The 16,452-nt window shown below is 46.1% G+C and overlaps 2 protein-coding genes across 7 annotated transcripts in view; both read right to left on the bottom strand.

Annotated features, from left to right (window-relative positions):
- Positions 1-16,452, bottom strand: part of LOC310661335 (uncharacterized protein) — a gene marked incomplete at its 3' end in the record, with an annotated part of 330,664 nt that overhangs the window by 114,624 nt on the left and 199,588 nt on the right. The gene's annotated exons all lie outside the window — the stretch shown is intronic.
- ELMO1 (engulfment and cell motility 1) overlaps positions 1-16,452 on the bottom strand; it is a 314,930-nt gene that overhangs the window by 164,772 nt on the left and 133,706 nt on the right. For all 6 annotated transcript variants that reach the window (XM_083407049.1, XM_083407043.1, XM_083407046.1 and 3 more), the window contains one exon: positions 2,805-2,909. In XM_083407049.1, coding sequence (XP_083263175.1) covers positions 2,805-2,909 — 105 coding nt within the window. The remainder of the gene's footprint in view (positions 1-2,804; positions 2,910-16,452) is intronic.

The raw sequence follows: 16,452 nt of genomic DNA, 5'->3' as shown, positions 1-16,452 counted from the left end.
CCAGTGCCCTTCCTCCTCTAGGCAGGGCAGGGAGAAGCCAGGAGGAGGGAGGGAGGAGGCGGCACTGCGGTGTGTGAGAGGGAGGGGGGGAATGGAATGGCGCAGCCCAAACCATCAGAATCCCCACGCCAACACGCAGACAGTCCACGGGCCAGATCCTGAAGGCAATTGGGCCTGATCCGGCCCTTGGGCCTTAGCTTGCCGACCCCTGCTATAGAACTATGAAAGCAGAACAACTTCATAAATTCCAATTTTGCTAGCACTCACACAACAGGAAATAAAACAATCTTTGTTTTCAGAGGGGGAAACAGCGAGGGAAACAGCTCATCCATTTGCTTTCAGACTCAAAGCAATACACATGAAATGATAAACGATAGAAGAACTATTTTTAAAAAGTATTTATCTCCTTTAAAACAGTCTATGGGATTTATATAACAACTATGAATCTTTCAGCTGCCATCAACTAGAGCATTAAGTGCCAATTACTTCCTATATCTTTCACTGTAAATAACTGGGACAATTTTAGCAATAACAACCTCCAAGAAGGCAAAGTTAATGGGAGATAAAAATCCATAGGTAATGGTGGCTATAAACTGGACAAAGAATTCAAATAATAAATAGCAGTTTTACGTGAGCTAATGAAAGAAGTGCCTACAACATGTGGCTAGTAATTATGCTCTTTTCATATAATTAGAAAACGGTAAGACAATGCGAAGAAAAACCCATTAGTCCAGTAAAGAACGGAACAATTGAAACAGCCTTTATGAGCTGCTCAATATATAATTAACTGTTCTTGAGTACATTCATTTTAAAGAACAACAGAGGAGACTATGGTTCTTTTGGGGATATATATATATATATATTCATTATTGTAGCTATCTTTAAAATGACTTTCTAATGTATAAACTCCTATATATACCGTATTTTTCGCCCTATAGGACGCACCGGCCCATAGGACGAACCTAGATTGGGGGGGGGGGAAATAAAGGGGAAATAAATTATTTCCCCCCCCAGACGCGGGGCTGGAGCGGGGGAAGCCCGAGCTTCCCCCGACCCCAGCCCCCAGAACGGGACCCAGAGCCATGCTGAAGCTGCGTGCAGCTTTCGCATCACTCTGGGAGCTTGCGGGGCTGGGGGAGGGGGAAGCCCTCTGCCAGCCTTCAAACCAGGTCGGGAAAGGTCCCCTGAGTTTGCGGGGCTGGCAACGGGGAGGAGCAGGCTTCTCTCCCCCCCCCCCCCGCCAGCCTGCTAACAAAGTCAGGGGACAGCAGGATGGCGGCGTTCCGCCTCCCCGCTGTCCCCTGAGATTGTGGGGCTGGCGGTGGGGCACTCCAGGCTTCAGCGAAAGTCTGCATTCGCCCCATAGGACGCACACACATTTTCCCTTCATTTTTGGAGGGGGAAAAGTGCGTCCTATAGGGCAAAAAATACGGTACTTATCAGGAAGTAAGCCTCATTGAATTCAATGGAACTGATTTCTGAGTAGACATACATAGGATTGCACTGTCCAGACCTTATTTTATGATGGATTCAATCTTCACGATGCTCCATTCAACCATTGTCTGCTTTAATGGCCATGGTAAATTGGGGGTGAGAAGTCTTTGAAAGACCAAATCTAAAAAGCCACTGTCCCTGACTGTCTTTTAACCTGGTGACATTTTATTAAGGAGTCTCTGCATTAGATGTCTGAAAAGTGCCCTTTACAGAACTCTGAGGCTTTGGTTTTATGCCTGTTTGAATAAAAGTTGTAGATTAACTGATGTAATTTAAAGTTCGTTTTTTAACCACAACATTTTATACTTGTAATTTTTATATATACTTAAAATTGCTTTTTAGTTTTTCTAATGCCTAAGGCTATTTCTCAATTTCCAGTGACTTAAGATAGCCAAGATTTTGGAATGCTGTATGCACTCGGACGCGGGTGGCGCTGTGGGTAAAAGCTTCAGTGCCTAGGGCTTGCCGATCGAAAGGTTGGCGGTTCGAATCCCCGCAGCGGGGTGCGCTCCTGTTGCTCGGTCCCAGCGCCTGCCAACCTAGCAGTTCGAAAGCACCCCCGGGTGCAAGTAGATAAATAGGGACCGCTTACTGGCGGGAAGGTAAACGGCGTTCCGTGTGCTGCGCTGGCTCGCCAAATGCAGCTTGTAACGCTGGCCACGTGACCCAGAAGTGTCTCCGGACAGCGCTGGCCCCCGGCCTCTTGAGTGAGATGGGCGCACAACCCTAGACTCTGGCAAGACTGGCCCGTACGGGCAGGGGGACCTTTACCTTTACTATGCACTCTGCCATTCAGAACTTCCCCACTTCTTGGCTTCCATGTAGGTTAGGAAAGTTTATGAAACTTACTCAGGCACACACTTCTAAAATGTCAGAAAGAAAATGCAAAAGAAACAAAATATAATTCACTGCTACCTTTCAAATAAGTTGTGTGGGCAAGAAGTGGGAAGGAAAAGAGAGAAGTAAAGTAGGAGAATGAATCAGCCTTCCTTTATCCCACATGTCTAAGTGAAATCAATCATAACAGATTCCTTCCTCTTGGGAGTCAAAACATGCAAAAGAGGTTTTTAGGTCTTCAAGTCATCTATCAAGGATGGCATTTATATCAGTTTGAAAATAAATTTGAGGGTCACTGCTCAGCATTTGTCAGAGCTTACACAGAAAAATCATAGCTTTCTTTGCCCTCTTGGCAAATTCATTTGAGCAATTAATTGCTATTTGCAATGTCATGAGCCCATCTGCTTTCCTAGAATGATGGACAAAAAAAGAAAGGGAGATAAAAATACCCTGCAACAAAAACGAGCTCTTACCCGGATATAAGCATCCTGTTGATGTTTGGCAAAGTACAGCATGTTGTCGAGAGCCAGCATTCCTGGAGGAGTCTGCGTAAAATCCATGGCTGGGTTCACATGGTTCTGTGAAAAGGCAGCAAGTGTTAGCGTTAGATATGTAATCACATGAATAATTGGACTAACTGCCTTGCAGGTCAAACAAAACACAAGCAAGCAATACAAAAACTTTCCTGAAGTTGCTTGAGTTTAGCTCCCAACATTCTCCTCTCTGAAAGACTGCCTTCTCCAATATTATCTTGATGATGCTTTGAGATTACCTGGAGACAGGGGGGTTCAGATATGCAAGTACCCCTGCCTGAATGGCTGTGAGCAAAATCGAGGCATGTACAGCCCACCATCAGCAGGCCTCAGCTGTGCTCACCCACCTGCTGCTATATTAACAACAACAACAACAACAACAACAATAATAATAATAATTTATTTATACCCCACCCATCTGGCTGGGTTTTCCCAGCCACTCTGGGTGCTTCCAACAGAATATTAAAATACAATAGTCTATTAAACATTAAAAGTTTCCCTGAACAGGGCTGCCTTCAGATGTCTTCTAAAAGTCTGGTAGTTGTTTTTCTCTTTGACATCTGATGGGAGGGTGTTCCACAGGGTGGGTGCCACTACCGAGAAGGCCCTCTGCCTGGTTCCCTGTAACTTGGCTTTTCGCAGCGAGGGAACCGCCAGAAGGCCCTCGGTGCTGGACCTCAGTGCCCGGGCAGAACGTTGGGGGTGGAGACGCTCCTTTAGGTATACTGGGCCAAGGCTGGGCCAAGGGCTTTAAAGGTCAGCACCAACACTTAGAATTGTGCTCAGAAACGTACTGGGAGCCAGTGTAGGTCTTTCTGCCTGCTCTCTTTCCCTCAAGGATGAAAAAGACTCAACTTGGGAAAGGGACAATGGATAGCAGAGAGGAAGGATCCAGCACTGGCAGGGGAGGCCCATGGGACAAGATGCTTGGAGGCAACAGGTCTTATAATACAGCTCTACACCCCCTCTGGGAGAGGCCACACTCAGAACATCATTTCCTACCAGCCAAGAGGGCCGTTCATACTCTCTCCTCCCCAACTGGAGTATTATTTTGTCCTAGGGAGTAGCAGGACGAAGTGGACTGGCGCAGCACCCTTCAAGCATCAAGCTGAACACGCAAACAACCCCTCATTGTTTTTTCAAGGATTCAGCTTCAACCCTCAAAGGAGACCATGTACTTTGGGGGCAAGCACAAGGCTTCTTGCAAATTTGAGAAGTTGGCTTTTCCACGGGACATGAGGAATTCCTGGCAAATTAATGGTGCCATTTCAGGATGCCAAAGAGCAGATTTCCCCTCTGAACTTCAGACATCGCATGATTCTTTATCACAAGCACTTCTGTGTCCCACACACTGAGACAATATTATTATAAGCAATATCATGGCCCTAGGCATTATGCATGCATGCTAAAGGCTCGAATTCTTCACTTTTAAAGGGTAAGGTTGCTCCCATGAAGTTCCTCTTAATAGGTTTGTTGTGCATAATGTGTAACATGCAACCAGGGTTTTTTTTCTAGCAGGAACTCGCCAGAACTCAGTTCCAGCACCTCTCAGGTGGGTGCCATTGCCATTCTAAGAGAATGAGGGAGGTGTTCATGATGACCTCTTTTTCTAGAACAATAGCACTGCATGCAGCTACAACAAACGCTTAGTACACACAGCCGATCGTGCAATTGCTTATTCTTCTATAATGTGATCTTCCTCCAAGCCCAAATAGTTCTCCCAGATCCTCTGAAATCCCACTGGCTATATGAATCTATAACATCAGAACACACTTCCTGCATGGTAAGCACTCAGCACAATTGAGATCGGAAAGTGGATGGTTTTGGTGAAATGGGTTAAAATTTGAAATACTAATCCAAGTGGATCTCAATGAAAACGTTCACTCACAATCAGTATATACCGTATTTTTCGCCCTATAGGACGCACTTTTTCCCCTCCAAAAATGAAGGGGAAATGTGTGTGCATCCTATGGGCCCAATGCAGGCTTTCGCTCTCCAGGCTTCAGAAGAGCCCCACCGCCAGCCCCACAAACTGGGGGGGGGGGGGGAGGGAGAAGCCTGCTCCTCCCCGTCGCCAGACCCGCAAACTCGGGGGACAGCGGGAGAGGCGCAGCGCGCCTTTCCCGCTGTCCTCCGACTTGGTTAGATGGCTGGTGGAGGGCTTCCCCCTCCTCCAGCCCCGCAAGCTCCCAGAGCAATGCCAAAGCTGCACGCAGCTTCGGCATGGCTCTGGGTCCCGTTCTGGGGGCTGGGGTAAGCTTGGGCTTCCCCCAGCCCACGTCTGGGGGGCGGGACATAATTTTTTTTCTTTATCCCCCCCCCAAAAAAAAATCTAGGTGCTTCCTATGGGCCGGTGCGTGCTATAGAGCGAAAAATACGGTAGTTTCCTAGTTTGTGTGTTAAAATGGTGCATCATTCAAAGCAGCAGCTTTCAATGGCTGTTATAAATAGCACAGTCAGTTACTGCTACTAGAATTGAAACCCTGGGGTACTGGATCCATCTGAACCTCTTATCTTTCCTGACGCATGCTCCTGTCAGGGGCTGGTTTGGGGCTTCTTTGTCTCCGCTTCTGCATTCTAATGTGCAGAGATTTCCTTCGCTTTTTGATTTCATTGCATAAGACCCAGATGGGAGAGAGTCTTCCAAGAAAAACCTTTGTAAGGAGTGAAGTGACTCTGCAACAATGGCAGAGCTTTCTTACGCTACCTATTCATTCCCTGGCAAGTCTGGTCCACTTTATTCCTACTGGGGAAATTTGTAGAGGGCATTTTACCTGTCCAAGTTCCAAGGCTAATAGAGCAGTAAGATGCTAATTTAATTCAGTGCTATGAAATCTCTTGTCAGTAAGTGAATGACAGCTATATTTAAATCTGTCAACAGTGTGCATTTGGATCAGAGTACAAATCTTGTTAAGTTATAAAATATAAAAATGAAGTGCTTCACAGATGGAACAAGCATCAGTTGGTTTCCTCTTCTTACGCAAGGACAGTTGACCCTCAAGACATAATACGGCTTTTAACACCTATGAATCTCTCCATGCTCATTACGCCATGTGTGTGTGTGTGTGTGTGTCAATCAGAGGGAGGGAACTATGGGACTTTCTCCTGATGAGGTGGGGCTCCAAAAGCCTCATACTAATCTGCAGTACCTCCAGCCTACCAATTTCTATGCCCCTAAACCTTTGGGGTGAAATTAACAGTAGGCAAATCACATTTGGGTAGATAACCAAGAGCTCCCCTTTACAATTCAATACTATTCCAAGTAGGACGCTTATTCAACATAAGGGGAAAGCAGGGGTGGGGCAGAGAAAGATGAAAGATGAGCAATAAACAAATACAGTTATTTTATTTAATGGAACTTAATTGTAAAAGCCTCTAAGAGGGCTACATAAAAATAGAGAGAGATGACTAATAACCAGAAATTATCGAGTCCATTAGAACACCCACTGAACTATAATATTTGGACTCAAGCTGACAGTAGGCTGGTAAATCAAAGGGCAGAATTACATCTTACATGAAACGTGCAGCAGCCACAGGCACCAGCACCTGGGTGTAACTGTCTAGAGCAGGGATGTCCAACAGGTTGATCGTGATCTACTGGTCGATCCCTGCGAGGTTTTGGTCGATCGCTGGCCCCTTCTGGCCCCGGCCCCTCTCTCCATTGTTGGAGAATGGAAGACGGAGTTTACAAACTGAGGCCTGTTTCCCCCCCAGCAATCCTTCAGTGAGTTGCTGTTTCTCTTCCTGAACCCTCTAAAAATGGGGCTTCCCCCCTCCCTAAAAAGCTCAACAACTTTGACCTGAACCCCTAAAAAATGGGAGTAGATCACAGCCTCTTGGAAGTTGGCCACCCCTGGTCTAGAGCAATTAACCTGTGTCCTAACATCACGACATAATGAAATTCCCAGTTCCCTTGGCTAGCAGCAGTTAGGTATATTTGGTGGGAGCAGAGAAATGTCCTATACCACGATGTCTGAACATAGACACGTTGACCTAGCTGCCTCATGCGAGAGAGGAAAAGCATCAGAGCGCTCAAATATTCTATATCACTTTACTGAAACATCCGCTGCTGTTTGAAACTGCTACTTCCTCCCCAATGTCCCTCCACCTCTGCTTTATTCAAACTGTCATTGATTAAAATGACCATGTTTTACGCTCAGTAGTCATCCATACCTACTTTACTCAAAACCTCTCCCATTGTTTTAAACCACCATTCTGCCGCCCCCCCCCCCCCGGCTCAGTGTCCCTCCCTTCTCTCCCCCATGCCAAGGTCCCTGTTGTTGTACAACCTGCCTTCTCTTTTGCTCCTCCTGCCCTGCCCTGACTTCATGCAAATCCAGGATTGTGATGCAGCACTATAAATCTTCCAATGCAGGCAGCATGACGACAACCTTCCGTTTTTATGTATAAAGGAATAGAAGTTATTTGTATACGACTGTATCATGCAATATCAGGGTGGTTTACAATATTACAACATAGAATAAAAATAAGATAAACATTAAGGTAAACCAGCGAATCAAGACAAAAATTAAACAGCTGCCTGTCAGCATAAACAGGTTCTTGACTTCAAGAACTGCCTTGAAGTGAGGATATCTGTTTAATCTCAGCTGGGAGAGTGTTCCACAGCTTGGGACTGAAAATATTAAATACCCAACTTCAACCATCTGCAACGTGGGGAACAGTTAACAGTGCTCCACGGAATTTTGTCAGTCATTTTGTCAGAATTTTAACTGAAATTCTAGCTGTCTTATATTCAACTGCTGCTGTTTTTTATGCTTTGCTGGCAGCTTTTTTAATATACATATTTTTATTGTTTCTTTGCTGCTTTAGCTTAACTACTGGTGGTGTAATATATCTACCATCTAGAAAACAACTGAGATTTCTAGTTTTAATAGGGTTGATGGATTTTATATGATATAATGAGCCATCTTTGGAAGGTTACTCTCCGAAAGGCAGCCTATAAATATTGAGATGAATAAACAGTTGTGTTGAAATCCTGCACCTAGGTATGTTAATTAATTCCCTCTGAAATCAACGGGAGTCTAGTGAGCATGTAGATGGGCACACAACTGCGGATCTTGATTTCTATGTCTAAAGAAGCCAAGATCTATTTATGCATTTCGTAGTCAACTATATTTCACTGCCATCTTTCTGTATGTGAAAAACACATAGCAACTGGAGCTACACGAAGACTGAAAAAACCTCTGTGAACTTTAGACAGCTTAAGTGAACACTGTGCTGCCTAAGATGCCATCACTTTGATGAAATGTAAATCCAAAACTGTGATTACTTGTGGTCATTAAGCAGCTCATGGCATGTTTTTGGCAGATTAGAGCGTCCCTGGACAGATTCCAGTTTGGGAAATTACATTCCACCTACCTCATATTCTCTTGTAGTCACAGCTGGAGAAAGCAGCCTTCATTTCCTCTCCTAAGCTACTTTATATCATTACCATCTGCTTCGCAAAGGCACCAAAGAAGTTGCTGTTTCTCATTGGCAACACACAATTGTGCAATACTCAGACTGTTTTCCAACTATGTACAGCTACTCGGAAACACTGTTGTGTGCCAGTCATGTGCTAGGTACTGTGCTTCATTCAAAAGGAGCCAGGGAAAATATCAGAGTAAGAAACATGTACAGCATTAGACAAATCTCTGTTGTATGCTGTACTATGCCGTAAAGTTATCTGTGTTCCAATATACTTGATGTGTAGATCCTAATTCTCATTAAAAGAAACCCCTAAAAACTAGAGCATTACATGAAATATACATAAGACATTGGACTTCTATTTCCTAGGACTGCAACGCCCATCACCACTGATCACTGGCCATGCTTGCTGGAACAGATGGGAGTTGGAGACCAACAATATCTGGATGGCAACACTTTGATAAGTGCAACAAATTAAGGCTTCTAGCAGGAAGGTAAACGGTGTTTCCATGTGCTCTGGCTTCCGTCACAGTTTTCCGTTGCGCCAGAAGCGGTTTAGTCATGCTGGCCACATGACCCAGAAAGCTGTCTGTGGACAAACGCCGGCTCCCTTGGCCTGAAAAGCGAGATGAGTGCTGCACCTCATAGTCTCCTTTGACTGGACTTAACCGCCCAGGGTTAATTTACCTTTACCTTTTTATATAGGGGTAAGGTAAAGGTAAAGGTAAAGGTACCCCTTTTAAGGTAAAGGTAAAGGTACCCCTGCCCGTACGGGCCAGTCTTGCCAGACTCTAGGGTTGTGCGCTCATCTCACTCTAAAGGCCGGGAGCCAGCGCTGTCTGCAGACACTTCCGGGTCACGTGGCCAGCGTGACAAGCTGCATCTGGCGAGCCAGCGCAGCACACGGAACGCCGTTTACCTTCCCACTGGTAAGCGGTCCCTATTTATCTACTTGCACTTAGGGGTGCTTTCGAACTGCTAGGTTGGCAGGCGCTGGGACCGAACGATGGGAGCTCACCCCGCCGTGGGGATTCGAACCGCCGACCATGCAATCGGCAAGTCCTAGGCGCTGAGGTTTTACCCACAGCGCCACCCGCGTCCCTTTATCTAGGGGTAGTCAACCTTTTTATACCTACTGTCCACTAATGCATCTTTCCTGATGGTAAAATTTCCTTACCGCCCACCAGTGCTCGATGGAAGGAGAATTCAGCTTGTGCCATAGAACCTCCCGTACCGCCCACCTAGAATCCTGAAATGCCCACTAGTGCGGAGGAGGGACCAGGTTGACAACCCCTGATCTAATTAGTGGTCTAAATTTTGTTATGAAGAGAAGTAAAGATTTTGCAGGAAAGGGAACGCATTGGATATTTTCGTTCATGCTGATTATGATTTTTGGAATGGGAGCACTTTCTAACCTGGTAGCCTTTTTCCTTTTGTATTCATGCAGCTGCTACTTAAGGACTAAATTCCAAAGATCAGCAAAGTCTCAGAAAAAAAGATATAAGGTTCAGCACTGCAGTTACATGTGATGCACTGAGCCTCACAACTGAACACAAAATGCAATAGTGACATCCCAAAAAGGGCACTTTTTCTCCACTGCCGTTTGCCTCCCTGCCCATTGCTCACACTGGGGGGCCCCTTCCCAAATTGCTGCTGGTGCTTTGAATTTGACAAATGTTTCGTGAAATTTTAATACAGGATTGGTTGAATGGGTTGAATTTTGCAATGCCTTTAATAGGAACTAAGACCTCATCAAGCACTAGCTTCAAATCAAACGTCGTTCTGATGGGCAAAGCCAACTGGGATGCAAGAACACTTTGAATCAGTAAAGTAAAGGTAAAGGTACCCCTGCCCGTACGGGCCAGTCGTGTCCGACTCTAGGGTTGTGCGCCCATCTCACTTAAGAGGCCGGGGGCCAGCGCTGTCCGGAGACACTTCCGGGTCACGTGGCCAGCGTGACATCGCTGCTCTGGCGAGCCAGAGCCGCACACGGAAACGCCGTTTACCTTCCCGCTAGTAAGCGGTCCCTATTTATCTACTTGCACCCGGGAGTGCTTTCGAACTGCTAGGTTGGCAGGCGCTGGGACCGAGCAACGGGAGCGCACCACGCCGCGGGGATTCGAACTGCCGACCTTTCGATCAGCAAGTCCTAGGCGCTGAGGCTTTTACCCACAGCGCCACCCGTGTCCCTACTTTGAATCAGTAATGAGACACAAATGTGCCAGAATTCAGGGAACTGGTCATGGATACACCCCCTATCCAGCCTTGTACACAAGTGCCAAAAGTCAGCAGGCCTGCCCAGGATGTGGGTCCAGGACCTGATAAAAATAGGCAGTACTGGGTCAGATAAAATTACACTTAAAACTCATGACACTGGTGAATGTGGTAAGAACCTACAAAGTATGTGCATGTGTGCTTTTGTATTACGGTGGTCCCTCGGGTTAAGAACTTATTTCGTTCTGGAGGTCCGTTCTTAACCTGAAACTGTTCTTAACCTGAGGTACCACTTTAGCTAATGGGGCCTCCCGCTGCCGCCCTGCGATTTCTGTTCTCATCCTGAAGCAAAGTTCTTAACCCGAGGTACTATTTCTGGGATAGAAGAGTCTGTTACCTGAAGCGCCTATAACCTGAAGTATGTGTAACCCGAGGTACCACTGTATAAAGTTTTACCTGATTGTTACTTTCTTTAACTACAATTTTACCTAAAGGTAAAGGGACCCCTGACCATTAGGTCCAGTTGTGACCGACGCTGGGGTTGCGGCACTCATCTCGCTTTATTGGCTGATTTTACCTAGAGGACTGCTAAACACACACACAAATGACATGCTGAAAATCAGGCATCTGCATATACCGATTTCCAATTTAAGAAATGTCCACAAATCTAAAGTTTTATTTTAAAAGTAGAGCTATGAACTCCTATGATCATTTAGCTAAAGTAATTAAAACGAGAGGATCTGAAGCATTACTTCCTCTTCAGTGCTTCAACATTTCAACTATAAGCTAACGCTGCATAAGATAAATTGGTTTTAAATGTAGAACCACAATACTACAGCTATTTCAGAACTGCGGACATGAAATTCTATGTAACGACAAAGACAGTATTAAAATGGCATTACTTCCGGACCGTTGCTTACAAAATATTCAATATTCTTCCTGTTATTTTGTGACACTAAAATATTAATATAGTCATGAACCATTCTGCAAACCCAAACGCTCTTCCTCGTTTCCCTTTCCCTTCAAGCTTTCAAAGAGTCTCTCTCTTGCCCATGATGAAAATTCCGTTCAAAGGCCAGCTACACACAGCAAATCATTCATAAATATGTGGGACATTCTGTGGATATATTTGAATAGTACCTATCACTATGAACTAGGGAAGTGGGTGGCGCTGTGGGTTAAACTACAGAGCCTAGGACTTGCCGATCAGAAGGTCGGCGGTTGGGGTCCCTGTGGTGGGGTGAGCTCCCGTTGCTCAGTCCTAGCTCCTGCCTACCTAGCAATTCAAAAGCACGTCAAAGTGCAAGTAGATAAATAGGTACCGCTCCGGCGGGAAGGTAAATGGCGTTTCCGTGCGCTGCTCTGTTTCACCAGAAGCGGCTTAGTCATGTTGGCACATGACCCGGAAGCTGTATGCCAGCTCCCTCGGCCAATAAAGCGAGATGAGCGCCGCAACCCCAGAGTCGGCCACGACTGGACAAATGGTCAGGGGTTCCTTTACCTTTACCTATCACTATGAACGGCTGTAGGGGTTGGATGCCATTGAAGGTTGAAGATTTGCACAGTAAGGATGAAGGAAGAATATGGACCTTCGTTTGGCAATGCATCACTGTAGGCAAGAAGAGAGATGGAGGATAATTTATGTCAGGTTTGGTAGTAGTAGTTGTAGCAGTAATGCTTATACCCCACTCATCTCATTGAGTTGCCCCAGCCACTCTGGGCAGCTTCCAACAGAATATAAAAAATGTGGCGCTCCAACTACAACTCCCATCATCCCTAACCATTAGCCAATCCGGTTCAATAGAACCTGGATAACCACAGGCTCCCAACCCCTGGTTTGGGTTCCTCTCTCCTTTGAATTTTTCAGCATCTAGTACCTTTCACACCTGGCTTATTTACACATAAGTAAGCAGGGCCAATGGGACGCGGGTGGCGCTGTGGGTTAAAGCCTCAGTGCCTAGGGCTTGCCGATCGAAAGGTCGGCGGTTCGAATCCCCGCGGCGGGGTGCGCTCCCGCTGTTCGGTCCCAGCGCCTGCCAACCTAGCAGTTCGAAAGCACTCCCGGGTGCAAGTAGATAAATAGGGACCGCTTACTAGCGGGAAGGTAAACGGCGTTTCCGTGTGCGGCTCTGGCTCGCCAGAGCAGCGATGTCACTCTGGCCACGTGACCCTGAAGTGTCTTCGGACAGCGCTGGCCCCCGGCCTCTTTGAGTGAGATGGGCGCACAACCCTAGAGTCTGTCAAGACTGGCCCGTACGGGCAGGGGTACCTTTACCTTTTTAAGCAGGGCCAAACAGCCTGGACTAAGCTGCTTTGGCACGGCCAGTTCTTTTAAACAAAGCTATTTCTGGGGAGCCAAACCAGGTGAACAGACGAGACTGGGATCCTACTTTGGTTAGCAGAGAACTGTATCTTTGCCACACAGGGATTCCAACCCACAAGCGTAACCCCTAGAAGAGACTGGAAGCTCGACGTGACCAAGCTCACGGACAGTGCCCTGATGTCTTGAAAGAAACACAAGGTATGTTTTCATATATCTCAAGTTATCGTAGCTGAATAGGCCTGGCTTTCAAAGGCAGAATAACTGGCACTAATCCATGGCAGCTATTCCTGACTGAGAAACCAGATTCCAAAATGACTAGTAGATCTCCTGATCTATGCAGAAGAGTTTGAAAATGTCTCTGTCCAAGCGAGCCCATGGTGCATTGCTTTGTGCATAGAAGAACAAGTCAAATTGTGTCACGGTCAAACAAAAATCCAGAGAGAGAAATCAGCCTCTCAAAACAAATCAGCCATTTGAATGTTACCAGCTGCCTAGGAGACACAGGCAGCAGCTGTTAAGATTTTGACACCAAGCAACCAAGTTTAAATGCTATGCACGAACAGAAACTATGTCCCAAGGGTAGAGAAGCACTGCTGTTGGTACAATAGGTCCCATTTTCCAGCTAGTTGTGTTAACCTGCAAGGGTTAGGCTTTGGTAGCAAAGACTCAAAGTTCACAACACCTTCTCTCTCCATGAGTTTGCCCTAAGCACGTCTGGAAACTCACTCTATGTGCAAACACTTTGTGTTCGGTGCTCGTAACACAGATCTCTCCCCTACACAAAGGGAGGGTTTTATTATGACGATCTATATAAAACATTCCTCCACTAAAGTGTGGGAGGGAGGGAGAGAAGATAGGAGAATGGTATGATCTGCACGGCCACATGCTGCACAACATATTAAAAGAACTCTGCATTGCACATTTCCAATGGCTCAATACTACAACGTCCCATCTGTCAGCATCGCCCTTGAGCCAGTGCCACTAACTGGACTCATCCACTTCAGCCCTGACTGGGCTAGGCGAGCTGGGTAGCACTTCCAGAGACCACCTTCTGCACAGAAACATGTCAAAGTGCTGTGGACTCACAGCTTAGAGTTGTGAGCACTGGATTCACTTCCACAAGTAGACAATCGTCGCACAGCAGAGTCCAGCAGAGTATATAAACAACTCGGAGAGCAGCTCTGTAAAATATTCTCTTTATTCTATAACTACAACTCTTATACAACTATATACAGAGCTAAATAGGTCTAAGCATAAAGAATGCTGAACCGCACTGAGTGCCTGCAGCTGCTCTTAGCAGCAACCTTATCTAAACACACAATCTCTAACACTCAGTCTCTCCGACACACTGACTGACCCACTCACTGACCGACTCACTCACTGACCGACTCTTTGATGTGGTGCTGGAGCAGAATAAGTAGAGAGCAGAACACGCCTCCTCCTCTCTGCAGAATCAGCAGACTCCTCAGGAGATTCTTGGATATGGGAGGGGTGAAATCTCCTCACCATCCATCTCAGTGGCTCAAACCTACCTGACTAGCTCACAAAAGACTCGGGTTACAAACACCTTGGGTTACAAACACCTTGGGTTACAAACAATTCGGGTTACAGACTCCGCTAACCTGGAAGTAGTACCTTGGGTTAAGAACTTTACCTCAGGAGGAGAACAGAAATTGCGCGGCGGGGGCACAACAGCAGTGGGAGGCCCCATTAGCTAAAGTGGTACCTCAGGTTAAGAATGGTTACAGGTTAAGAACGGACCTCCGGGATGAATTTAGTTCGTAACTCGAAGTACCACTGTAAGTGAAATAGAATCAAATCATAGAAAGCACCATGACAGTCATTTAGTACAACCCCCTGCAATGCTAACATCTTTTGCCCAACGTGGGGATCGAACCCATGGCTGTGTTAAGTGTCTACCAACCAAGCAGAATAAAGTGTTTCCGAGCACACAAGACACAGGACACCAACCTTTGGGGAACTGGGCTGCATCTACTTATTTAGCCCCCAAACGTAGCTCCACCAGGGAACCAAGGTAGGATCTAACTAATACCAGCTGGCTTTCCCTGTACCCCTTGCCTTCAGCACCATGCTCTCAGGTGATTAAGGAGGCCAGCCTGCTCCACCCCATTCTGGGGCCTACAATTCCAGGCAGGTGCTATAGGTTGGCCACAAAGGTGAACAAATGCTTTAAAGATGCGTAAGGGTGCTCACCGAAACTTAACTTAGCTACCTCATGACTTTTGCACTTACCTGCTAACGTGGTTAACACATGTAGTTAAGCTTCCCCCTGTCATTCCATCATACCCACCACATTGGGGCAGAATAGGTGAAAAATCCCACCAGCAAAGCCATTCAGCTGATGATCCGGAGAAATGACAATAGTGCCTGTGGGAAGGTGGGTGCACTACAGAACGAGGAGGCCAAAGGATGGGTGGGGTGGGTGTGCTGAAATAGCTCTTACACCAGCCCCCCGCCCTGCCACCCTTGGTCTTGTGTGAAATAGCTTGCCTAGGCCCCTGTATTCCTTAAGCGGTCAACATGGCCGTTTTGGGAGTCACAGGGGTATCTTCTGAAAGTCTTCAATTTACCAATGTTATGTACTGAGTTGAATAAGATCCAAAAGGCAGCCATCTGATTGGTCCTAGAACAATAGGATTCAGAATGCAGCAGTCTGATTGGTCCACAGGAGCCACCAGTTCTAGAACAATAGGATTCAGAATGCAGCAGTCTGATTGGTCCACAGGAGCCACCCAATCCAGCTCCAGGTGGAAGTGAATCCGCAATCTGATTGGCCTACAGGTGAATCCCGGAATTAGCCAATCACGTGGGGCCCATTGTGTAAATAATGTATATAAAGCAGACATTCGGGGGGAACTTCCATTCCTCCTCACCACTATGAGCTGAATAAAGAGAATGAAATCCACTCTCAACTCCGAGTATATTTCAACCAAGTTCAACATATATCTGGGATGAGAAAATGGCAGCTGAAGGAAAACTATTGCTTTCTGCCCTGCCAACTTTAAGGTAAACATTATGCACAGGAACACACAGCTCTATCGCTGGAATCTACCCCCAGCCTAATTTGGAAAGCAAGAAAGCTCTTTGTAACAACCTTCCTTTAAAACTAGTCACTGACCAGGGCTAACCACTTGAATTGTGGTTCCATTGTTTAATTTGTATAGCATCACCTTCAGATGATATTTTGCTTTCCTACATTGCCTGTTCTGCTATATACAATTATTTCATCCGAGAGCATGTGTCCCAAGAACAAGGAGTGCCTATTCTACAAACCACCAGCTGATATAGAATGAAAAATGGCCTGCTTTCCTTCACTGCCTATCCATTACTTTTAAACTTTGGTGGTAGCCTCTATGGAACCTTGAGCAGAGATTTAGATTTGAACCTGAAAAACCTGGATTGAGATTCAAGTCCAGCCACAAAGCTTCCCTGTTAGCCTTAAGAAAATCATTGCATGTAAGAAGAGATCAGCAGACCTTACAGTTCAAGATATTTACACATACTCAAGTATGGTTAGTTACATGAAAATGGCACCCTACTTCAGATAAAATGTTGTTCCAAATTAATTTTATCGATTCTAGCTATCAGTCAGCAGCGGGGAAC

The sequence above is a fragment of the Podarcis tiliguerta genome (genome assembly GCF_965153285.1).
Source record: "Podarcis tiliguerta genome assembly, chromosome: 12".
Lineage (NCBI taxonomy): Eukaryota > Metazoa > Chordata > Lepidosauria > Squamata > Lacertidae > Podarcis > Podarcis tiliguerta.
This window is presented reverse-complemented; position numbering and strand designations above follow the sequence as displayed.